Raw genomic sequence first — 27339 nt, forward strand, 5'->3', positions numbered from 1 at the left:
GACGTCACATTCTTGATGGCTTTCTTACTTCTCATCCTTCTACTTGATGTTACCAGAAACGGATTCACTAACGAGAGTAAGGCCGATAGCCATAATAAACGCCTTTGGTCTATGACCTTGGTTATATGTCGTTGTTTCTGAATGTTATGTAATTCACCGTTAGTGATATGTGATTGTGGTTTCACTGTGTACTTATTAATTGCTGATCTAATGATTAAGTTTACATTTAATAAGTATTCAGTGTAAGGGTGCAACTAGACTTAAACAAGAATCATTTTATACCTGATGACATAACTGACTTCAATCAAAAATGATTTGCGTCTAATGCTAGAAGCATCTCTAACTGAGAGGAGTGACGTCATCATAGGTGTTTACATAATCATTCTGCTGACTTGCGATGTTACGTATTTCCCTGTGTTCTACGATACATGGGTATGTGTACCTATCCTTAAATGTGTTCACATCAAAATATGTGTGTACGAGTGTGTTCTCATACTGTACATGAAACTATATGTTTTGACCTTGGCGGCAACTTCGAATAGTATTCGTCTTAAGCCCCTGTCACACCTACGCGATTTAAATGAGTTCGTTTGAGTAAAGACGACTTCGGTTACATTCTTTTATTTTTCGAATCTCCAAATGTCAATTCACTTTTGTGTCATATATTGAGAAGATTAATGGCGAACTGATAGGAGATAAACCTATGCGATTATTAGACACATTGTTGAATTGTCCCCAGGGAATTCTAGAACACTATAAGGGAAGTCGTCTTCCAGTTTTTTCAAATTCACAACATTTGTCGAGAATCTTGAATGTGTGACCAGCATACATCAACCAGTACAGTTATATTTAGTCTTTTATTCAGCTAATTCTGTCCCTTCAATGTCATTACAAAATCAGTTGACTTGCACTCCTCACTCACAACAACCTTTTCATAAAGTAGGGCCATCCACTTGCTTATATTTTTTTCCTCTTTGTCTTTTTACAATAATGAATCGACTATTCTTTGCTTTTAGCAGGGCATCATTTTAATTTTTGTGGTATACAGTATAGTGATTGTGAGAGACAAGTAGGAAAAATACAGACAAAAACAATATTTTTTACCTCTACCTCTTTCTTACCTGGCAACACTTTTCCTTTTATTCTGACTGCTGCTGTTCTATTCATATCCTTGGCACCCACTCAGGAAAAGAAAAACAAAAATTGTTATACCAGTGATGACTGTGTATAAACCTTGTGTGAGGGTAACATTTGTCCCTGTATAAAGAAACTTTGTACAGGCAGATATAGGGAGGTGAAGGGAGGGAAACATGGGACTGTACAAGAACCTTTATTAGGATGAGAGTAATACACCATTCGACTTATTTTTTTCTCAAGACTGAGTGTTATGGTTTACTGTTGGCTCTATTGGTATCTGTGGTACGAGAGTACATCATTTAGTTCAAATGAAAAGGCCGCCACACACACACCCAGGTAGTGTAGTGTACTCCGTCTCATGTGGAGCATGTCACAGGGTCTACGTGGGCGAATCATGCAGAAGGTCTGAGGCAGCATAAAGCGGACTTCAGACACCATCGGTCATCCACTGCGATGGTGGTCTACATGGACCACGTTGAATACCTACCACTCTGGGGACGGCTGAGCATACTAGCATGGGACATGGGCAGGAGGACAAAAAGACTCTTGGAGGTGGAATTTATCCAGACAAATGACAAAATATAAACCAGAGACGCGCAGATGTAATGTGGGCATCACATGCGGCGGAAATGACTACCGGTGAAATCCGCTCACCAGAACCGCAACACGAGGATAGGTCATAACATGACACAACAGAAGAATTGATCAATCATAACCTCCATACTACCCACCCTTTTCGCATAAATACTACAGTTGACCAATAGCTGGGCACCTACCCATGGGGAAAGGCATCGGTGCCCAATAAGATGTTAGACCAACCAGGAGTGGGACAGCCAGAGACTGAGTGAAGTCGACGACTGGCGAATTTAAGGGTCAGTGAAACCACCACCCATAGCACCAGCTCTTGAGAAAGACAACTCGAAATTGGTCGAGTGGTGTGTTGTTACTCTTTAAGTAAAGGCTCTTTCAGCCTCGTGTTTCCCTCCCTGCGTCTTCCCATTTGTTCCGGTCTCCTTATTAGCTTCACGAAGACTTCTCTGATTATTTCAGCTTTGAATGTAATTAATAACACTTACGCCATGATTATCCGTATACATTATATTTTCATAATGATTACCAGTATATAATTTATACATTTATTATGTCATACACACAAATCATATCAGAAATTACTCGATATAAAAATATAATGTAGTATTACAGTATACAGTACATATCATGACATGACAAAATTTAGATGGTATCACCGCATGTGATGCTGTCTATCATAAACAGATGAGGATGCTGCATACGTTATTTTCTAGTTTATCATTCACAAATGGTAAAATTAGCTTGACAGCGACCTCAGGCTATTGTTAATATACGTTGCAGCCACCTCGCCTGCTTCTGTTTTTTCAAACACCAATTCATCGTCTGTGTTTACTATTTTATCTATAGTGTCTCTACGACACATATCCGGAACTATAAAATAAATTTTGCCTAAACACAATGTGGTACCATGAAAAAAATCGTGGTTTTCGGAACTATATGTTTAGTAGTAACAAAGTCTAATAAATATCATACTATCACTTTCTTCCTCCCTCCCCACCGCTCTCGCTCCCACCTATTCTCTCTCTCTTTTTCTCTCTCTCCTCATCTGCTGTTCGTTCTTTCCAATTTCACAGGTAAAAATCGACTGAGAAACTAATTGGTGGACTCGACAAAGTCCATCCCGCCACCAGCAGTGTCATCATACGATTTCTTTGAGACGGAAAGTCAAGTGTAATAGCCAGCAGTGAAGCGAGCTGTACTTCTCCATTTAGATTCACTATTTTATAATATACAGGGGCAAAATGTCGATGCACACATACATACACATTACTTTAATAGATATACGTCTTCTAGAGGCCCACAAATAACATAAAAATCGTCAGGTTTAAGATTTACTCCGGTGGTGATGTCAACCTCGGATTCATTGTAAATGTCTAGGGCGTGTTGTTGCATCGCCTTCTGTGTTTGAGTATCGTTGCACGTCGTATCGTAGTAGTAGCTGCTGGGGAGGAGGGTCGGCTCGTTCCTCGGGGCGGTGCAGTCGAAGGTGAAGTCGAAGGGGTACCAGGTACCTTCCGTGTTGCACAGGTAGTCGGAGGGTATCTGCAGACCTTGGGTCCCGCCGAAGTCTCGACCTTCACCGCACATGGAGACGCAGAAGCCGCCGGCGTAACTCTCGTGGCAGACCAGGGCGCCGTTCTTCGGGCTGTGGAGCGACTCACAGGAAACACCTTCAAGAAAGACAACAACGATTAGAAAATGGAAAGGACACTGGCTTAAATTTTGAAAATATTATGACGTCATATGTAATCATATCTCTTTAGCTATTTGTTAGATTATTTAGGTTCAGAACATGGCCAGTGCCTGCACCGATCCTTGTTAATCCTTATTTCCCTCGGCTGCATGAAATCGCCTGGTGTTAATCAGGATAAAGGTACCAAACTTGCACGAGCGGGCTAGGCAGGCTATAGATTATATTCCAATCCTGTCAGACCGTGCTCTCTCTTTTAGCTGAACAATATCTTCTGCCGTTAACCAGAACAACATCATCAAAGTTATCCAGTTAGGATAATTGGGCTAATCATTTTAACACAGTCACATATTTTGGTCTACGATAACACGGATGATTTTATGGAATTAATGGTGGTGGTTAGGGGGGGGGCAACTCTGGCCTGAATGAGATCTCGAACGATCGACACACCCTCACCCTCAGGCTGAAATCGACCCCCCCTCACCTTCAGGCTGAAATCGAGCCCCCCCCAATCTACTGCCATTAGCTGTAGAATAAAAGTTAGTGTTTCACCGTATTGAAGATACCGTTGAAGGTCGGCAGAAGAATAAGAAGAGAAAAACAGAACAGGAAGAGGAAAGAATAACGAGGAGAGGAGGAGGAAGAAGAACAACAACAAAGAGGAAGAAGAAAAAGAAGATGGAAAAATGAAGACGAGAAGAAGCAGAATATATCGAAGAGGAAAAAGAAGATAAAGAAGACGGAGAAAATGAAGACGAGGAAAAAACAAAATAAAATGTAGACAGAAGGAGAAAAAAAAAGAAAAACGAATAAAACGAAGACGAAGAGGAAAAAGAATAAGACAAAGACGAAAAAGAGAGAAGAAAAAGGAGACGAAGGAAACGATAAGCAAAACGAGGAAGAAATAGAATAAGACGAAGACGGAGAAGAAAAAAAGCAGGCGAAGAATACGAGGGAAATGAAAATTATGAAAAAGCAGAATGAGACGAAAAAAGAGAAAAAAAGAAAGAAGAGGAAGACAAAGACGAAGGAGACGAGGAAAATGAAGATGAAGGAGCAGAAGAAGTCGAGGACGAGGAAAAAAGAGAAGATGAAAAAAAGAAGAGGAAGAAGAATTATATTAGCAGTAGTTGTAGTAATGATTGGTTGTTTTGGACTAGAGTATCGGCGCATATATTCTTGTGGAAAATCTCGTTATCTTATAATGTGCTGGTCTAGTTTGTCGTAGGTACTTATAGTTTGGTTAGGATTCCTATTCTGCTTAAGCGGAGGATTTGGATGATCCACGAATGGGTTTTGTGAACGAGTGGGTGGTGGGACTTGAGGATGGAATTTTCCCGGTTCTAATTTCATGTAGCGGGGCAGTTTCCATTTTGACGCAGAGGGGAAAAGTACGTCGGGCGCTAAGCTCTCCAGGATGGCATTTATATCCGAGTGGACAAGAAGCAACACTGGGATTTATATTTATTGTTTATTTGGTCCTACTCCGCCAGAGCGCTCTGAAGGACCAACAAATTTTCTTACCTTATACATAACATATGCATGTTAACAAAGTTTATACAAGAAATACACCTAGCCAAAGTTAAATATTTATAGATTTACTGTAGCAGCATCCTTGCCTTTGGAACGTGAAGTGCAAGGAGTACAAGAGGGGCGACTTAAGAGTATAAACAATAAAAGTAAATGAAATTAAGAAGTGCATGTTTGGAAGTAATTAAAAAAGAAATGTCTCGCATTATGAACTGTGAACTGTTGAGGGCACATCCTCCCCTCGACAATGTTAAGAGGTGACCGACGCGCTGCAGCATTCCGGGTAGTCACACACTGTGGACACTAGGCGCTGTATTGAACACTGCATGAGGCTCAGTGTGCACTAGGGTTATAGTATTATAAAGGATTTTTGTTGATGATATGTAGGATGGCGAGGAAGGCCACGGGTAAGGCGGTGAAGATTCAAGTGATGGATGAGGACAGGCTAACCTACTCCGTGCGGGAGCCATCAGTGTAAATGTCAACACCTGTCGAATAAGCTAATCGGTGGGAAATTCTTGTCGGATGACTTCAGATGGCGTACTCTTATCTTATTTCATCTTATCTGATTTGTCTTGTTTATTTATCCATTTATTTACTTACTAATCTATTAATTTGTTTATTCATTTATCTATTTATTTGATTATTTATCTATTTGCCCACTTGCCTTATTTATGCATTCATGTATTCACATATTTATTTATTAATTGATTGATTAATTGATTAATCAATTTATTTATTTATTCATTTACTTATTTATTTATCTATTTATCTATTTATTCACTTGTTCATTTATTTTTTGGAAGGGCGCTGTTATGAGAAGGACATAGATATTTCCAGTATGAATAGAAGGCTTGGCTTGCCATTCTTCTGCCATATGGTCGTAGATGTTTTATTGGTGTGGAAGACTGAGTTGGTATGGGTACTCTTGATATGGTAGATATTCTAAGTATGTCAAGATACAGTGAATGTAAGCGTAGTCTCTTTAGTGGAGTGCTGCCAAAGGCACATGCGCTGAGTCTTTGGTCAATAGAGCTTATAGAGGGATTGTGGGTATAGACCTGAAGTAGGCCTGACCCAGCGGCGGCGCCAGGAATTTTTAGTTGGGGAGGCTAAGGGGGGGCTGAGCAAATTTTTGGGGGGGCTAATAGTAATATGATAATACACATATATTATCCTCATTTCAGAAGGGGAGGGGGTTAATGGTAGGGCTAGCACTGATGGCTGACAAATCTTTAGCCCTGGCAATTAAAAATTCCACTTAATAAAATTATTTCAATGAGTGTTTTAAATTTTCAATTTGCTCATTTCAGTTGGGGGGGCTAATGGGGGGGCTGGCCACTTTTTTGGGGGGGGGGGGGGGCGCCCCCCCCCCCCCCCCCCCCCCCCCCCCCCCCCCCCCTGGCGCCGCCACTGGCCTGACCCCAATAGTCAAATCTGCTCTGTATGAAGGCCTGATATAGGTTCCAGGGCTATCTGTCTGCTTCGCCATTTGTGTGGGATAACTGTTTTAAGATATCGCAAGCTTGGTGACAAAATGCTTTTAGGTGTTCAAGGTGGGGAGTCCAGGTGTGTCCATTGTCGAGAATTAGGTCAAGAAATAACGGCGTATGCCACACCCTGAACGGATTCCTTAGAGCACACAGACTGTAGTGGAAAATGTAGGGCAAGAGGAGGTTAGTTGGCCAAGGAAGTGTGCTAGTGGTAGAGTTGTAGGTGCTGGGTTGGATGAGGGGAGAGTGCGTCGATGGGAATTGTAATGGAAGTTCTTGTTCTTCACAAGAAGAGAGGGTGAGGGGATGAGTTGGCTTTCTAGTAGCACAGGTAAGGGGGATGGGTTTAGGAGATTGTGTAATAATTTCCTGTTTCATGTAGACGGTCTTTCTCGATGCCGTCGGTTGCTTGAAACTGTTGGTAAGGTTGGGGAAGCGTTCGTTTGACGGATCGTAGTGTTTCCGCACATCTGCCTTCAGGTCTGATGATCTTGGATCGTCTTCTAACATTGATGTGTCCCGAGTCTCTAAAGCGGCCCATACACGATCAATTATACTGCGCAATTTCATTGTCAATACTCTGAATTGACAATTAAATTGACCGTGTATGGACGATATATCCCCCATACACAAATTGACCGTGTATGGGCGATATATCGCCCATACACGGTCAATTTAATCGTCAATTCAGATTATTGACAATGAAATTGCGCAATATAATTGATCGTGTGTGGGCCGCTTAAGACAGTGTTATTTCAATTTGGTACACTGGACAGTTTAAAGATAACGCAGGACAATTTTAATTGCAGTTTACGCACTTGTCTGGGTTTGAGTATGGGGTACTATGTGCGAGGGCCGAGCCTTCCAGGCGGCGACATCCTTGTCTAGTGTGCCCAAAGGGTTGGCAGTTGAAGCAACAGCATGAAGTGGGTAGTACATCTTTACACCATATTCTAGGCTATTTGCGGTTGGATAGATTGGAAGCCATTGATGATACGTATGAAGTTTTGATCTTTGTGCCGTTTATGGTTTTCTTAACTCGATGTGCTCTTATTATTTTTCCACTATTTCTTCGTCTGTGACGTTTCGTAGTAGTGAGATCTTCACTATATTCACAGCAGTGATAGATGTTTGAACAGGTGTTGTTTGGATTAAGGTGCTTGCCAGGGTTGTGACATCTGACTTTGTCATATTGAGTGTTTTTTTTTAATTCTCTCGTTTCTTCTTGAAACAATATATTGGTTGAGGTTCCGCATATATCTTCGAATCTATCCTATACTTTTATAGAAAATTTCTTTTATAGTGACTAGTTGTTAGTGGGTTTTAGGGCAAAGAATCTTGGGTAATCCAAGGGAAGGGAAGGCTCGCTCTATCACTTAGAACGATCGGGGTTGCAGTCATTGAGGTGATAACGCCGACATCATCGATTATTACCCTCTGTAGGGGTGACCAAATGTAGTAGGTCACTCCGGGGTCACCAAATGTAGTAGAGGTGTTCCTACTACATGATGTGTGAAGTCTAAAGAGAATCTGACTTTCTCTGATCCATTTCTCATGGAAGACTTCACACATCATGTAGTAGGAACACCTCTACTACAAGGGTAGGCAGTTAACCCGGTTTTACATTGTAAATTCTTCTACATTTTGAGGAGTGGGGGTTCTTCGCTCTGATCACAAGGGGGAGTATCGGGGTGGGACGAGAATGCAACAGGTGGATATTGGTATTCGGTATTTTCATTATAGTTATTCATTATTATTATTACCATTATTATTGATATTGATATCATTATCATTATTTTCATTATCATTACTATCATTACATTATCTTTATCAGTATTGTTGTAATTATCATTGTTATTATGATCATTGTTGTTATCATCATTTTCATTATCATCATTATTGTTATCATTATCACTATCATCATTATTGTCATCACTATCAACTAGAATATCATTATCATCATCGTCGTCGTCGTCGTCACCACCATCGCCATCGTCATTATCATCATCATCACCATCACCACCACCACCACCACCACCACCACCACCACCATCATCATCATCATCATCATCATCATCATCATCATCATCATCATCATCATCATCATCATCATCATCATCATCATCATCATCATCATCATCAATATCATCATCATCATCATGTTGGCAACCCCTTCGATGTCCAGAGTGCACACGCGCGCACACACGCATATGGAGCGAGAAGTACTCCAACGGCTTCAAACCAATGTATATAAAATCTTGCAACCCCCCGGGTTTCTTCGGAAGTTGCATTGTATGTAGAAATCAGAGGGAACACTGGAACAGTAAAGAAAAGACACCGCTCGGACTTTGCTTCTCCAAACACCAGTACCTTATTAATGTAGATAGAAACTACAAATCTACATTCTGGTGTCAGAAGTGGATCCGAAGCAACAACTCTACCATTCATCCGAAGCAACAACCCTACAACAGCGGCTCCGTTTGAACATAGCCATCTCCCAACGCTACGATCTTCGCAAAAATGCAGCATCACGCACGAGGCACAGGCCCCTCTCCGTGCTTCGCCAAGCATCAATACGAGGCAGCCCCTCTTGGCTGCATCGTTCAGCATCCTACTATGAAGCACCGCTGCATTGCTTCACTCCATCGTGCAAACACTATGAGCAAATCCCTCTTCATCCGGCATCCTACTACGAGGCACCGCCGCATTGCTTCGCTGCATCCTCCAGCTTCTCCTACGAGACAACCCCTCTTAGCAACATTCTCCAGCATCCACGACGCCCGCCGCCTCCACGCCAACACCGAGACATTGGACGACCTCCCTTCTCCAACATCGCATCGCGCTTCGCACGTCACTGCACCAACAGCCAACGATCGTCGCGGCATCAACAACCAACGTCCCCCCACTCCACCCATCTACCTTCGCAAGATCTCCATCCTAAGGGAAGAGTGGGGGGTGGAGGTAGAATGTAGATTGAGAGAAGCTAATAAATGCTTTGGTGGATTAAAAAGTGTAATGAGAAATAGAAATTTGGGAATGGATGCTAAGAGGAGATTGTATGAAGAAGTGTTTGTGCCGACATCACTGTACGGGGCAGAAACATGGAGCATAAGAGAGGAAGAGAGAAGGAGTTTGAATGTGTTTGAAATGAAATGCCTGAGAAGTATCATAGGGGTTACTAGGCTAGATAGAGTGAGAAAGGAGATAAGGAGGAGATCAGGGGTGAAAAAGGAGTTGGGAGATACGGTTGATGAAAGAGTATTGGGATGGTTTGGACACATGGAATGAATGAGTGAAGAAATATTAGTAAAAGAGGTGTGGAAGGAGTGAAAATGAGGGGGCGACCTAGGATGAGATGGATGGATGGAGTAAAAGGAGTATTGGGAAAGAGGGGAATGTCTGTTGAGGAAGAACGGGAGAGGACAGTAGATAGGGGTGAATGGAGAAAGGTGGTGTATGAATAATGCTGTGATGTATGAGGGGGAGTGGGTGGGGGATGGGGGGTGAGAGAGTATGTATGAGAAATTAATTGATTTCTCCCCGTCTTCTTTTCTGCGTGAGGGGACGGAGAGGGAGGTCGCCGAATTAATGAATCGGCTTTGCTGTGGATGTGCTGTGTCTTGCGACACTGCTTCTGATCCAGGGCAGTTGACAAGATGCAGGGATGACCCGTCATCCAGGAGGTGCCAAAATAAGAGGGAGGGAAGAGGGTAGAAGGGAGTGGAGTATGTAGAGGATGGAATGGATGGGAGTGGTTTCTATGCCTTTGTCTTTTGGTGACCTCAGGTGTAAGGGGAAAAGAGCCTCTGGTATATGTATGTATGTATGTATGAGGTTGAATCAGAGATAACACGAGGAAGTGCCACAGGTGACAAGACTAAAACATCCATACTAACGACCAAAATAGATAAGAATAACTTATTAGCTGATGACACGCGATATCGCTCACGCCAACGCTCTCCTTCAAGAACACAAATGTTTTGTACATACTGCCACAAACCAGGACACCTTGTTAACACGTGTTACCATAGATACCCTTCACAACCAAATATACATTGCGATAATCACGGTACATGTTTTCACATGAGTGATTGTTGTCGTGTGTTGTACGGAGCAACACAAACAAGAATCCCCAGATCGCTCTCTTTCTACACATTCACGTAACACGTCTCCTGCTATACATTCACGTAACACATCTTCTTGTGACTACAGAATACAAATACTCAGTGCACACCAAAGACAGTTACTCCATACCCACATATTCAATCATCAACACTACCGGTATATACCCTGGATATTCCAGACGTATCTTCTCATTCCTTAACTTTCAATGCTACCTCTAGCAACATCAAAGTGGCAATCTTTCTCGACACGGGTTCCCCAGTTAACATCATGTCAGTACACAATTTCCACAAATTCCGCACCGAAACAAAACGTGTCATCATTTTGGAACCCCCGACGTCAACCTTTGCAATGTACATGGCGTACCATTCCCTATCATTAGTAAATTCTCCCTAGACATTAGCTTCAAAGATGATTGCTCATCCATTCCAGCTACCACCTACGTAGCTGATATTTTCTTTCCTGCTGATATCCTCATAGCCTTAATACTGATGAGGCAACATAACATAATCACTTACCCTGCTCAAAATGGCATAATTTATGCAAATCGTTTCCTCCCTGCATTGCCATCAGCAACTTTCCACAAAGTCAACCATATCAACGTGGCCGAGCAGGCAGAACATGAATTAGCGTCAGTTAATTCTAGCCCCCCCTCCATTCAAATTCACTCTGCTTCATCACACGAGGATACACCAGCTACTAGCACAAATGGCAACACTACCCAAACACCTTCCCACAATTCTAACTCTGCTACCTTACTGACAGCTGTGGACTTGCGTTCCAAACGTAACAGACACACTAACTTCTCCCGTGTGTCCAAATCAGCAGAACTCAGGACAAAACACCCAGTAAATTCCGTTGATCTTTCATCGCCTGAGGACACCTTCTTGCCCCTCTTAGAGGAATTCAACGACAAATCCACCCCAGTCTCGGATGTATTATCTACATTCAAACACACTTACATAGTGCTTATCAGCCCATAGACGCTGTCCCCTCGTGAGTGTACAAAGATACACATACGAGTTTTCCAAGTGTAAGAGGCTCGTAGATATAGGTAGACAAATGAGGTACAAAGAGAGGTAGATTGGCAAGGGTTACATTTTTATTAACTTTTATTGGATCGGCTGTTTTGTAAACAACTGTTCAGGGGCGAGAAGGCTTCGCTCTCAGCGTTGTGTTTTTAAACAGGGACTCGATTTGATTACTGTTATTGCTGATGTAAACTAAGTCAGTGTGCAGTGAATTCGAGATTGCTTGAGTAAGCAGCGGATCTGATTGGAGAAAGGGTGGAGGAGAAAATTCAAATGGTTCACGATGGTAAGATTACGTCCTTAGGGGAGGTTCTTAAATATAACATTAAGTATCATTGGACTAAAGAAATCATGATGTCACTGCAGAAGTGATCTAGGACCCAAATTAAGTGTTATTGACGGGATTCGTTGAGAGCACGCTGTAGAAAAAGGTACCGAAGAAAGTTATAGAAGAAAAGTAATCAGAAGTGTAATTCCCCTTGTCTGAAAGTGGGATTGCTTGCAATGACTTTGTAGAGTGCAGTGTATAAAATTAAAAGAAGATAGACATAAAAGAAAGGAAAAATAATTTCATTCACCTCGATTGACGACTATAAATGAAGAAAAATAAAACAACAGTGGACAACTGAAGAAGAAGAAGAAGAAGAAGAAGAAGAGACCGATGTACTCTGTATGCCAGAAGCTTGCCTTGTCAATGGCATTTACCTGTTTTCGGTCATCAGTTCTACGTCAAAGAAAGGTCATACTTACATTCTAATTGCCAATGACATTAACGCACCCCTCCATCACACAGTTGGTACAAACATTTGCGATTTCGAAGAATATCCTTCACGCATGGATGACAAATTTCCCACTTCTCAATTTTGTACCACAATTTCCTCGTTATAGGTAGTAGTAGCAGCAGCAGCAGTAGTAGTAGTGGCAGCAGCAGCGATAGTATTGGTCAAACTTTGAAGTAGTAATTCAAGACTTACCGATGACGGAGATCACGAATTGGCAGGAGGCGCTGTTGGAGGAATTGTCGTAGGCAGTGATGGTGATTTCGTGGCGTCCCCACGACAAGAGGTCGCCACTGTGGTGAGTTGCTTCAATCTGTGTAGAGCGAAAAGGTTTTCCTTATATTACACGACAATGACAAAACGGAAAAATCTGTAGTTCGATCGCAGTTCCTTGGCTGACGTTTGTTAAAGTAAAATATTTGGAGGTAATATGGGAGCATCAAGAGTTGATCAGTTGTGGTCATTTCTTCATGCAAAACGTAGGGAGACATAAATAATCTTTTCCCCTAAAAACGGTAAGGTGGGAGCGTAGAAGAATTTAAGAGAAACAATAACTTCTATATTAAACTTGAAAATTCATAATTTTGACGTTCCAAGGGAAAGGAGTATATACTTTAACAGCCTATTGCTCACCCGGCCTCATCCTATGTATGAAGCTTTCGTCGTCTTCGAACAAAAATCTAGAAATAAAGGTGGACCTCGCCTTCACTCTTAAGAATCTCCTTATCCTTTCCTTTGCATATATTTTTGATTAATTTCTGACACATTTATTACAAAACGGAATCTTTGGACACGGAGATTTAGTTTAAACACAATATGAAATGGAGAACTGTGTTTTTTCCTCATAGAAATAGAAATAAATTATACTAATAGTATCCAATATTTTTTGGAAAATGTATGCCAAATAGAATATAAAACACACTCAGCTTTCATGTAGACAGATAATCATATCATCACTACCCATATCTACAGTTTATTTTCCGCCTGACGATTTCTTTCGACCAAGGGAACACACTCAGTCTCACCTTATCGATGTAACCCGTGTCATCCACGAAGGTGGGCATCTCGAACTCCACAGAAATGGGAACCGCCGACTCGATGACCTGCGACTTGGGGCAGGAAACCACGGAAGGGGGAGTCTTGTCTGTGGGTTCAGAGTTCAAGAGTGAGTTGCTGGGACCAGTGGCTGTCGCTTAGACTCAGAAGCAAACTAATGTAGCGTTGATATTCCTTCGACACGGACATGTTTTTCGGATCTCTGCTCAATATACTCAAGATGGTGCCGTCGAATGACTGTATTCAGCTCAATAAAACCAACTGTTGGCATTATTCGAAACCGAAATCCAAAAAGTACGTCACCACGTGATTAAAACTTGAAGAGTAGTAGACCAAGGATCCCGATTTTAATCCTTGCAGAAACCTAATGAGAAATAGACTGACGGGAAAACCAAACGTTTTTGTCTTTCATGGCATCTCCTTCACAAAACATTAATGGTAGGTTTACACATGATAGAAAATATACTTGACGGGGCACACGCATGGAAACAGAGGTGGCGCTTTGATACCAATACGTTAAATCTAAAATACCTGTAAAGGATCACGCAAATGTGTTGAAGGGTATACTGGACCGTATAGTCTGACCTGAACTTCACACTTCTGCGCTCCGAGAATGAATATTGAGGCTCACTGGGCAAACTAAAGCACTTCGCCACAGCACTGGCCAAAACGCGGGCTGTACCTGGAGATTGTCGTGTCAGTGCTGTGCTAATATCTTAGATTGAGCCACAAACAACTACTCGCAAAGATCAGAACGTTGTCCTCTGTTCACGAAATAGAAATGGAGCGACTTTCCTCTGAATTATTTCATCGTAGTGCAGACATCCAACAAATTCATCAACATAAACATTGCTCTATTTAATATCGTAATTTGATTGTTTATGTATATACTTTATGTATATATATATATATATATATATATATATGTATTCATGGGTATTTATGCGTAGACTCTATGTCTAACACTCGACAAGTAAAATAGACCTATTCCTCGCTGAAACCACACTCGTCGCACAAACTTATGCCCACTAGCGTAGGTCCTACACATGTCTTTATTCTACTGAAATTTGTCTCTTTTCCGACATTCTCCAATGCTAAATCTTCTCTATGCAGTTTACCTCTCACTAAAATTTCTTCCATCTTTCTGACCATCCCTACTACTAAATCTCCAACTTATCTCCCTGTTATATAAAACTGGTCGAAAGCAAAAATGAGACGAAAAAAAATCGCATTGACGCCTCTTCTTTACACGCTTCCCGAGCTGCGACAAACTGCCTTACACAGACCTCGGAGAAGCGCTGATTAGTAAAAGCTGCTTTTATACACAGTTATTCCTTTTTCTTCTCCCACAAACACCAATCCTTTGATCTCAGGCTGTCTTAGCTGAATGATTCCTTGATCCCAGAATAAAAGACCTAAATGTGCAGAACCCATTTTTAACCTTTCTCCATGGTCTCTTACCACTGGGTTCGACGGTGAGCATGTAGGAGCATATATCTTGGTTTCCGTTGTAATCTTCGGCCAAAAAAGACACATTGAAGATTCCCACGGGAAGGTCCAAGGTCGGAGACGTCCCAATTTGCTCTTGGCCGTTGATGTAAAGCTGCTCAGATAAAAGAATAAAAGAACGATAATGTACAGACATACATACATACATACATACATACATACATACATACATACATACATACATATATATATATATATATATATATATATATGTATACATATATATATATATATATATAAAGGCGCAAGGACACTTATGACCTCATAAAAACAATAACAACGGAACGTCTAGTGTATGAATGTTTGGCATACGTTTCGAAACAACCAATGCTTGTTTGGTTTTCATAGATCCTTCACTCATTTCCATATTATACAACTTGTACTCAACAAGAGGCAGTTTGTGTTGTTATGAAAAATTGTGACTATCGATTCCGGGGTAATGAGCTGAGGAAACAAACGCTCATATGACTATTAGGAACAACCGTCTGATATTTTACTACTAGGTGGTCTGTTTTGGTTGTGTGACCTCTAGAGTCGTGTTTGAAGTTCATCACAGTCGTTTCCACACTCAGTATCAACTGTTATCACCAGCTCTCCCCTCTCCTTTCGCCTCCCTTTCCCCATCTCCCATCTAATCCACTTTCTTCAAACTTATTCCCCATTAACTTCACGGCTACAATTGATTATCGACAACTATTCCTTCGTAAAACATTGGTCGTGAAAACCAAAGGAGCTTTGCTTGTGATGATTCTTTTCTCCGGTCACTCGAGAAAGAGAAGAGGCTGATTTTGTTTTCGGATGACGAAGATTTAAATAATTTGGTCAACGGTACCCATCACACCCTCTGGTAGAAGAGAGTTCTAGAAAAATGCTCTTCCACCCCTGACGTACTGTGGAGCTCCACATGCCGGAATTGTCGTCGATGGGCGGTGTCCCGATGGTGATCCGCACAGTCTTCCAACCATAGTTCGTCGTCAACTTAAAGTCTTTGGGACAGGCAAGGAACACTGGAGCCTCCGTATCTGCAGGAAGAAACGCAAAGAAAAGGGTGCAACTGAACCACTGTTATTGAACAGGTTGGGTCCTAAATTAAAACTGAATTAGCTGCGAAGGTTAAGATGAAATAGTTATTGAACATGGGAGTATTACCCTTTTCACTGCGAAAGTGGGTTTCCCTCAGTCGTTAAAGGCAACGAAAGGGATGATCAGAAGGATAGGTTCAAGATGTGTTCAAGCCTTAAACTGCGGAGGAGGGGGGGTTCATCAAGTGAATGTGAAATTCTTGTGATAGTTAAAAAATCTTAAGTTGTACAATACATCGAAGGGGTAAGTCACAGACCATGAGCTCATTGGGAACACAGCGATACTCTTTTGCTAGTCAAGAAGACCAGACTTACACATTTAAGAAAATCAATTCCTCGAGGTTCTGGTATCATGTATTGTTATCAAAAGTGAATGAAAGTAAGCAAAAGACACAGTTTTTTTTTTTCCATCTACGGCGAGAGAATAAGACAATTTTGTGTATTTTGATATAAGGCCTATCGCACAAGAGTGTCGACAATCTTGATCTCTTGTTTACACCTGAAGCTGTGTCCTATTTGTGTCCTCAGTAACTAGTAGGTCTTCACTTTTTTCATATCGTTCAGTGCATATTTACTTATACCTTCCCCTTCTCAAACCCTGATAATGTTTGTATTTTAGTCAGAAAATGATATTGTCCTCTAAATTGGTGGCCTTGATCTAACAAGATTACGATTTCTTATAATGGCTTATAACTCGTCTACAATTCGATACTATGAGGCAACGTTGCAAGTCAATCCGGATAAATGCCTTTTGGTCCATGTCAGAGCAGACTAGAAAGAGAGAGGGGGGATTAGAGGAAGGGGGAGGGGAGGGGAGGGAGAGAGGGAAAGAAAGGGAGAGGGAGGGAGCGAGAGAAAGGGAGGTAGAGAGGGAAAGAGGGAGGTAGGGAGAGGGAGAGAGAAAGAAAGGGAAAAAGAGAGAGGGAAAGAAAGAGAAGGAAAGAGAGAAAAGGAAAGAGGGAGAGGGAGAGAAAGAGAGGGAAAGAGAGAAAGGGAGAGAGAGAGGGAAAGGGAGAGAGGGAGGGAGAGGGTGAGGAAGATAGAGAGGGAGAGGAGAGAGAGAGAGAAGGAAAGAGAGAGAAAAAGAGGGGGAGAGGGAAAAAGATAGGGAGAGAGAGAGAGGGAAAGAGGGGGGAAAGAGAGAGAGGGCAAGGAAGAGAGGGAAAGGGAGAGAGGGAAAGAAAGAGAGGAAAAGAGAGAAAAGGAAAGGAAGAGAGGGAAAGAGAGAGAGAAGGGGAGGGAGAGGGAAAGGGGAGGGGGGGAGGGAAGGAGGGAGAGGGAAAGAGGGAGGGAGAGGGAGAGAGATGGAGGGGTAGAAAGGGAGGAAGGCAGTGGGAGGGAGGGATGGAGAGGGAGGGAGACAGTGGGAGGGAGGGAGGGGAAGAGGGGGAGGGAGGAAGGAAGGGAGAAGGAGGGAGAGGATGGGAGGGAGAGGGTGGGAGGGAGAAGTGGGCAACTAGAACTGATTTCAGTCCGCCAGCTTGAATACAGAAACTTCGAGTCGAATCGGCGGAAAGTTTACAAGTTGCCTGAATGATATTATTTACTGAATATCCAGACACCAAAAACCTTTACTCACCAAAGCAGAAGAAGACGACCAGTCCATGGGCCTCGTACCACTTGCCGTCCCTACACACGACCTCAGGGTCACCCTCGATGCTGTATCCTGGCAGGCAATCTGTCTGGCACACAGTGCCATCAGGGAATTTACTGCGCGAGAGGAATTAAAGATAGATAAGCGTCACAGATTGAATTCCTCGTAAAAATCTATCCTAGGCTGGCATATCTTAATCTAACTCGACCTGATCTGACCTAGTGTAACGTAACGTAACCTAACTAGACTTAATGTTACCTGACCTGACCTAACGTAACTTTACCTAATCTAACATGAGTCTTATCTGACATACCTAACCTAACTTAACCTAACTTAACCCGACCTAACCTAACCTAACTTAACCTCACCTAACCTAACCTAAACCAAGTTGACCTGACTTAGCCTGACCTAACATGACCTAACCTAACCCGACCTGACCTATCTACCTAACTTACCCTAACCTGACCTAACTTAACCTTATCTAACCTGAGATAATCTGAATAAATCTAACTCAAAGTTAACTAATCCTAATATAAACTTATCTGATCAAGTTCATAATTATTATTCAGTTGCCTCAAAATCAGTATGTTGTTCAAAAACAGAAATGCTCTCGTTTGATTCCCAGTGAAATTTTGCCCAGGGCCTACGTGATTAATTAACCTAACCTAGACTAGCTTTACGTAACCTAACCTAACCTAACCTAACCTAACCTAGTCTAACCTAGCCTAACCTGACCTGACCTGACTTTACCTAACCTAACCTAATCTAACCTAGCTTAATACCTAGTCTAGCTTAACCTAACCTCGTCTAGCCTAGCTAATCTAGCCTAACCTAACTTGACCTAACCTAACCTAATCTAACCTAACCTAACTAACTTGAGTTAACCTAACCTAACCTAATCAAATCTAATCTAACCTACACTAACCTAACCTAACCTAACCTAACCTTACCGACCTGATTCACATCTTGTCTAAAGGGCCGTCATCCCGACAACAGTTGGGAAAGGGAATTGCCGAAATAAGGGTGACCATCCCTACATCGGTTGGGAGAAGAGCTCGATGGATCCCCCTCAAAGTTTTTGTTATTGCTAACGCCATGAGACTTTATTCAGTTTAGAGGTGTTCCCCAGGACGCCGGAGACTTAAGAATAGTCTCAACAAACCCGCCAGGACCTCTGTATCGTCTCATATATTTTCTTCTGGCTAAAGCCAGGCGATCTTATTTAGCTTACTGATGGATTATTGCTGATAGACACAAGATCTATCGTTCTGAAATTGATGCAGTTCGTCAGTCAATTTGATGTCTAGTGGGGTAAAATATAATTCTATTTCAATGTAGTAATCGATAAAAAGATGTATAGGGGTGGGATTGGCCGAGTGGAATAGAGTGCCTGGAGGCGAGAAACTAGGTGGAAGGTGGTTTGAGTTCCACTATATTTCTTCCATTATCTGGTGACCCATAGGGTGTGGCCGGCAAAACCAGCAGCGTTGCCACGTCTAAACCATCTCCAAAGAAAACGGGGGACACACCGTTTTCTTTATATTTGCATGTATGACCGGTATGACTGACAAAGTATGAATGAGTGACCCGCGCACCCGTGACTCAGCGACCCCCCAACCCCACGGAAATTCCTAGGTCGGGAGCCGGGGCAACGTCGCCTGACCTGAGATGCCACATCGTTTAAAAAATCTCTACTTTTCTTTACATGTATAGCAATTACTCATATCACCTACCATTTAATGAAAAAATCAATATGCATTTAAATATTCCATGTTAACATACTTGGGGTAGTGGACAGCTTCCGGTATATGCTGAATGTTTTGATTCAGTACGTGACAACACGGCAGACAACACCTTGTGGGTCACAAGATAATGGAAATAGTATAGTGTCAACGCATGAGGACAATACAGTCTTTTACACTCTTAAGTTCCCGAGTTAAAAAAAAAGAGCTCTGTCCTACTTGTTGATAATCCGCTTGGGTTCTGTGCACTCCCAGGGACGTGCGTAGGGCATCGGAGGCGGTCGGTAGCAGGGCTCCCCTTGTCCAACAGGGTCACTCTCCAGGATCCCGATGTCGTCGAGGCCCAGGTAGGTGTGTCTGTTCTCCCACGCCTTGCTCTGGGCATAGGCCTTCCAGACGACCCGGAACCTATCTCCTGCAATTACCGGCAGTGTCACGTTCTCCATGTACCATCTCTTGTCATGCTTCTTGTTGTGCCAGAGCTCCTGGTAGGTCTTCGAGGCGCTTTTGATGACCCCCAACTTGATGTACGAGTCCTCCTCACCGCGCCCGTTGAGGAAGTAGGCGAACTCAACGGAGGGGGAATCAATAGTCGCCATGAGCTCCGGTGTCTCCATCGAGCTTAGGCGGTTGGATCGGGTCAAGTAGAGGTAGCCAAAGCCCGAGTGGCCGCTGTCCATGGCGTTCCAGTCGTAGGCGTCGTCGGGGTGGCCTTGCCGGACCTTGAAGTCGTGCGGACCTTCCATGGAGCACATGTCGTAGGTGTTGTCGAAGTTACATACACCTGCAGGTGGAGGAGGAGGAGGAGGAAGAGGGGAAGGAGGAGGAGAGGGAGGAGGAGGAAGAGTAGGAGTTCGATAAATAAGAGACAACTACCTAGTTCCAGGTACTGGGAGGGTTCTCACGTAATGAAGGAGGGCAGTGATTGGTAACTGGATGGTAAGTTTACCACCTGAAGTAAAAATGTCATATGGTAGAGGGTAAATACATCACACCAAACAATTTAGCATTAATTCTGTAATACGCTCTGCCGAGGTAGACATATTTCATCTACATGAGTGGTATGCATATTTTTTTCTTGGTCACAGTTTATTTTGTGCAGAACTTTAGTGTCTAAATTATTTACCGTGCTCATGTTCATGCTCACACATACACACACACACACACACACACACACACACACACACACACACACACACACACACACACACACACACACACACACACACACACACACACACACACACACACACACACACACACACACACACACACACACACACACACACACACACACACACACACACACACACACACACACTTCAACGAACGGACGGCATAGAAGACGTTCTGAAGAAAATTGAAGTTTCGTGGATCCCAAAGCAAAGAGAAGTGCCTATTGTATTTGCAGGGTGGGGGAAAATTGCTCGTGGGGTAGTGGGAAAGTAGGGAAAGAGGAGAAGGGGAGGGATTACTGGGGAAATGGAAGGAAATGAGGAAGGAGTAGACTTGGCCCAGGCAGACAGGCGAAAGGTAAACAAACGGCCCCCCGACCAGCTGAGCGACGATGAAATGTCTAATAAAAATGTAAAGATTAGAAGTATAGATAAGAGCAATACAGTAGAAAGTGATGAGAATATTTTCCAGGGATTTAAAGAGGGTGGGGGGGGGACACAACACCCCCCCCCGACTGACAAGACTAGAAGAGAAGGTCGATAAGATGATCGAGGACTTGGAGCGTAGGTTCGGTCATGTTAACAACATTCTACAAAGGGTTGAAAAATTGGAAGAACTAGAGAAGGCGAACAAAAACTTAACCGATGAAATAGAAAACCTGAAAAGACAGTTAAAAGAAGTAAAGGTGGAGAATGAGGAATTGAAGAGGAATAGTAAAGAAAACAGAGAGGGATGGAAGTCGATAAAAGAAAACAGTAAAGTTGCATTTACTAATATAATTAAACAGCAAATGAGAGAACAAACTGAAGTCTCAGTTATTAAAGTGATGAGACAGAAGGAGAATATAGTAAGAGACTTAGCTGACAAAAAGAAATGTATAATTATATTAGGAATAGAAGAGAAACATAACCCAGATTGAACCTCAAGAACCAACGAGGAAAATGAAAAAGTAAGCAGTTTACTAGAATTAGTTCAGGAAGATGAACCAGAAATTATGAAGGAAATTGAGGAAAAATTCAGGCTCGGAAAGTATAGTACAGATAAGACCAGACCAATTAAGATTAAATTCAGGTCACAAACGACGGCAGAGAATATCTTATCCAAAACAGGGAAACTAGCAACAAGTGAACAATATAAAAAGGTATGGATAAAAAGGGAAATGAATAAAGAGGAAAGAGAGGAAGAAAAGAAGAAAAGACTTGAAGCTAAGAAAAAAAAAAAAACGAGAGCAGAACGGAGTCAGAGAAAGAGAGATTCTATTGGAGAGTAGTGAATATGAAACTAAGGCAGTTCGACATACAAGAGAAAAACAAAAGAGAACACAATGGAACAGAGAACACAATGGAAGTGACAGAAAACTAAGAGTGGCTTACACAAATATAGATGGATTAATAACAGGATTGAATGAGCTGAATGATTATTTGAAAGAAAAAGAACCGGACATAATGGGAATTGTAGAAACAAAATTAAAAGGCCCACTACCACCCAACAGTGTAGGACATGATGCATATAATTATTGGATTAAAAACAGAGAGAAAAAGCAAGGGGGTGGAGTTATGTTCCTGACTAAGAAGGATATAAACGTGAAGGGTGTCATATATGGAAAGAATACAGTAGAGATGATTATGATAGAAGTGAAAGACAGAGATAAGAAGAGCAGAAAATTTGTGATAAATTATGTGCCTCCGAAAACAGCCTCATGGGAGGAGAGTGAACATAAAAGTATGTTAGAGGACGCAAATATAACATTAAATAAAATAATGGAAGATGGAGGAAGAATAGTTATAATGGGCGACTTTAATTGCAAAGAAATCTGCTGGGAAGAAATGACAGTAAAGGGTGGAGATGGCTCATGGGGAAACGCTCTACTTGAGATGATTACTGACCATACAATGACACAATGGATACAGGAGAACACCAGGTATAGAAATGAAGAAGAACCATCGAGACTAGACTTAATAATTACATCTGAACCTAGAATAGTGGACAAGATTGAATATAAAACACCAATAGGTAAAAGTGACCACATATTGATTGAACTGGAACTTAATGAAGAAAAATATATGAAAAGAAATTAGCAATATAGAAAAGGAAGAATGATGTATGAAAAAACAAACTTTGATAAAATAAGAGAATTCTTTCAACAAGAAAACTGGAAAGAAATATACAAAGAAGAAACAACAGTGGAATAGAAATGGAATATTTTGACAAAAATTTACAAAAAAGGAGTGGAAAAGTATGTCCCAAGACAAAAACAAGAAAAAGAATATGTAAAATGCTGGTACAACAAAAGCTGTAGGGAGTTAAAAGACAAAAGAGACAAAGCCTGGACCATATGAAAAAAGACAGAAGACCTGAGAAATGGAAAATATATACCGGTTATAGAAATGAATATGTACAAACGTGCAGAGAGGAAAAGAGAAAATATGAAAAAGATGTGATAGAAAAGTGTAAAGATCAACCAAAACTATTCTATAGATTTGTAAACAATAAACTGAAAAACAAACAAGACTTGGAGAAATTAAGACAAGAGGGAGTTGAATACACTGAGGAAATGGAAATGGCGGAAATTATGAACAAACATTTTAAATCAGTGTTTACAAGGGAGAACATACAACCTAAAGAGATTGAATGGAAACAGAAAGTCCCCCCTATGGAAGAAATAAAAGTAACAAAGAATAAAATATTGACACACTTGAGTAATCTTGATGTCAGAAAATCGCATGGACCAGATGATATAGCAAACTGGATTCTGAAAGAATGCAGGAATGAACTGGCAGACAAAATACATAGCATACTAAACAGTTCATTGAAAGAAGGAAAAGTTCCAGAAGATTGGAAAAAAGCAAATATAGTACCTATATATAAAGGAGGAAATAAAGAAGAACCTACAAACTATAGACCAGTCTCTCTAACAAGTACAATAGCAAAAATTTGTGAAAGAATTATCAAAAGTAGATGGGTAAAATATCTAGAAAAAAACAAAGTGTTAAATTCAAGGCAATTTGGATTCAGACAAGGACGATCATGCGTCACCAATTTAATATGTTTCTATTCAAGGCTAATAGATATAATACAAGAAAGAGATGGATGGGCGGACTGTGCATTTCTAGACCTAAAGAAAGCTTTTGACAAAGTACCACATAAGAAGTTGCTTAAGAAATTAGAAACTCAAGGAGGAATACAGGGAAAACTACTAAATTGGATGGAAGACTTTTTGCAAGAAAGAAAAATGAGAGTAGTGATAAGAAACCAGCACTCAAAATGGGATGAAGTAATAAGCGGTGTTCCGCAGGGAACAGTTCTGGCCCCAATAATGTTTGCTATATATATTAATGATATGGATGAAGGAATTGAAAGCTATATGAGCTTCTTTGCAGATGATGCAAAAACTACTGAAAAGAGTGAAAACTGAAGAAGATTGTGAATCACTACAGAGAGATCTAAGTATAGTACAGGAATGGTGTAGGAAGTGGGAGATGGAGTTCAATACAAAAAAGTGTAGTATAATGGAATTTGGAAAAAGCAAAACAGAATAACAGGAGCATATAAATTGGGAGAAGAAGGAATAAAAAAAGTAGAAAATGAGAAGGACCTGGGAGTCATTGTTATGAATAATATGTCACCTGAGAAACATATAAATAAATTTTTTGGAGAAACTTATAATCTAATAAGAACAATCAAAGTTGCATTTACATACCTGGATGAAGAAATGGTGAAGAAAATCCTAATCACCCTGATAAGACCAAGATTGGAATATGCAGCAACGATATGGTCACCAAGTACAAAAAAATGTATAAAAAAAACTTGAAAGAATACAAAGAGCAATTACAAAATTGGCACCAACACTCTCAAAACTATCATATGAAGAGAGACTAGAAAAACTTGAACTACAGACACTAGAGCAAAGAAGAGAGAGAGGAGATTTGATAGCCATTTACAGAATCATGAAAGGCATAGAAATTACTGATAGAGAGAATCTGATAAAATGGGATGACAGAAATACAAGAGGACACGGAAAGAAAATAAAAAAAGACAGCTATAGAAGAGATTTGAAAAAGAACAGCTTTCCTCACAGAGTAATAGACAGTTGGAACAAGTTAGATGAGAAAGTGGTGTGTGCAAAAACAATACATGAATTTAAAAATAGTTTAGATAAAATGAGATATGAAGACGGGACCCGACGAGCATAGCTCCCCTTCCCGTAAAATACAACTAGGTAAATACACACACACACACACACACACACACACACACACACACACACACACACACACACACACACACACACACACACACACACACACACACACACACATTGTGGTCACCCAGTACCAAAAAGAATATAAAGAAAATTGAAAGAATCCAGAGAGTAACCACGAAAATGGCTCCAGCACTTTCAAACTTGTCATATGAAGAGAGACTAGCTAAATTGGAGTTACCGATTTTGGTGCAAAGGAGAGAGAGAGAGGTGACCTACTGACCATCTATAGAATCATGAAGGGCACAGAAATACTCGATAGAGAGGACTTGTTATACTGGGACCAGAGAAACACAAAAGGATATGGAAAGAAACTCGAAAAAGATAGTTATAGAAGAGATCTGAAGAAGAAGAACAGTTTTCCACACAGAGTGGTGGTCACTTGGAACAAAATGGACGAAACAATAGTGTGTGCAAATACCATTCACGAATTTAAAAGCAAACTAGACACTGTGAGATACAAAGGCGGGACACAACGAGCGTAGCTCCCCTTCCCGTAAAATACAACTAGGTAAATACACACACACACACACACACACACACACACACACACACACACACACACACACACACACACACACACACACTGCATTGTATACTTATACTAAGGTAGTATGAGATTCCCCAGTTAGGAGTTGGGGAAAGGGTCAAAGAGTTTCGGAATAATCCCCATTCTCTTTCGAACTACAGTGATAAACTCTAATTTCAGTAATCATAAAAAAGTTGATGAGTTCACACCAGGAGGCGCTTAACTGTGACTGAGATCGTAACTTTTCTCCTGTGTGTTCGGGCTTCAAGGGAGATTGCAAGTAACATGGAGGTGTTGCACTCGAACACTGGTCTCTTTTGCGAAGGACGATCAGAGCCAATCCGCTCTTGGACATACTTTAATTAGCTGAACTTTTATCTTAGAGTTCCATTGGTTGGATCCCCACAGAATAGATAATGAAAGATAAAAAAGCAATAGCCATAGGACGGATAAATCTCTTAGTCGAAAACCTGGGTCATTGTGGGGATCGAGTACCGGCCTATAGGGCTGCAATCCCAGTATTGTTGAGGGAAAATGGCGTCTTTATTGTGTTAGAAGAACCAGGTGCCTTCTGGTGCCTTTTCGATGGCGTCTCTTTTTTTTTTTTTTTTTTTTTCTTGTGTGCCGAGTAGTGGGTTGATTCAGATCGTGCCTCGCAGGACGTAAACCCATGTTTGAATCCAGCAGCTCTCCCCGGTAATAACTTTTTTTTTTTTCCAAGCCTGAACACACACGGCGAAGTTGACTTTAGTCGCATATAGACACTGACTGACGCGAACTCCTCATCATATGGGTTATTGAGTGGAAGAGTGGTGAGGTAAACACCAAAATCCGTTGGAGTTTTATTGCTAACGTTTCGTCCTACAAGGACTTGCTCAGAGTGTACACAAACAATTCACTGACAGCTTATACACTCCCAGCTTACCCCGTTCCTGAGGGTATATAAGTTGTCAATGAATTGTCTGTGTACTTTCTGAGGAAGTCCTTGTAGGACTAAACGTTTTTGGTGTTTACCTCACCACCCTTCCATTCATTCTGTCATACCTACATCAACATATGGACTATTCACCATAATTTTCTATGACTGATTTGAAATCTCTTTACCTTAAGCCTTATAGTATGAGACCCTGCCTTCAGCTGATTTAAATCACTTGATGGTAGCCAGAACACTATATCTCGAAAACTCCTTATGATAATAATAATAATCGACACAAAGTTACCCACCTCCTCAACACTACCCGTCCTCACCTGAATAGAATAACCAGGCATTAAATAGAATGGAATACAGAAAAGGGAATGATTGCTGGGCTCGAAAATCTAAAAAATTCGTCTTCCCTCCCTTCTACATTCTACCCTCTACTTTCTACCTTCTAGTTGAATGAGAGACGTCCATGTACACTGGGTTGCAAAAGTAATGAACTACACTAAGGTTTCCACTGCACTCAAATATCTATTGTTTCTGAGTATTTTTTATATCTTCCTACATAGCGTTTATGTTGTAGTAAAAGGCAATTTCTAGTGCAGAGAAATTAATCTTATTATCCACAACAAAAGGACACATTTACACAGAGGAAGCTCTAAGTTAGTTCGTGCCTTTTGCAGCTAACTGTATATATGTTCTCGTGCACGTGAAGAAAAATGGCTGTCCGTACCGAGTAAGTATGCTGCTTGTGTCACGGTGGCCAGGTGACAGAGTATCAAGCTTGACGTGAATATCGAACGCCTCCAGTGGCCCTTCATGGTGCCGACTTCAGCTACTCCAGCAGCGACTACGGGAGGAAGATGTCTGAGCGTTGAACTGGCAAAAAGTGAGGACACGAAGACTCCGGTAAGCGGTCAAGCTAGAAAGAAGTGGTGGACAAAAGAATCGACGGAGGTTAGTTACCGATAATGAATTCCCATATTCAGAAGATACCCTTATATTGAGTCTCACCGGGTTGCCAGTCGACTTTTTATTTATTTTTTTTCCTGAAGGGCAAACTCAGTAGTGATAGAAACTGCACAAAGTAAAAAACAA

At 41.4% G+C, this 27339-nt stretch overlaps 1 protein-coding gene across 1 annotated transcript; it reads right to left on the reverse strand.

The window, feature by feature from the left end:
• Positions 1-2220: 2220 nt before the first annotated feature.
• LOC143018071 (uncharacterized) lies at positions 2221-27226 on the reverse strand. Its single transcript, XM_076173557.1, has 8 exons — positions 26975-27226; positions 19576-20140; positions 17600-17730; positions 15830-15960; positions 14891-15032; positions 13399-13517; positions 12569-12686; positions 2221-3398 (listed from the first exon to the last, which is right to left on the reverse strand). The coding sequence occupies exons 1-8, from the start codon at positions 27060-27062 to the stop codon at positions 2995-2997; spliced, it is 1698 nt and encodes a 565-aa protein (XP_076029672.1). The 5' UTR covers positions 27063-27226; the 3' UTR covers positions 2221-2994.
• Positions 27227-27339: the final 113 nt, after the last annotated feature.

The sequence above is a fragment of the Oratosquilla oratoria genome, chromosome 1 (assembly GCF_046742065.1).
Source record: "Oratosquilla oratoria isolate Oo_2021 chromosome 1, ASM4674206v1, whole genome shotgun sequence".
Taxonomy (NCBI): Eukaryota; Metazoa; Arthropoda; class Malacostraca; order Stomatopoda; family Squillidae; genus Oratosquilla; species Oratosquilla oratoria.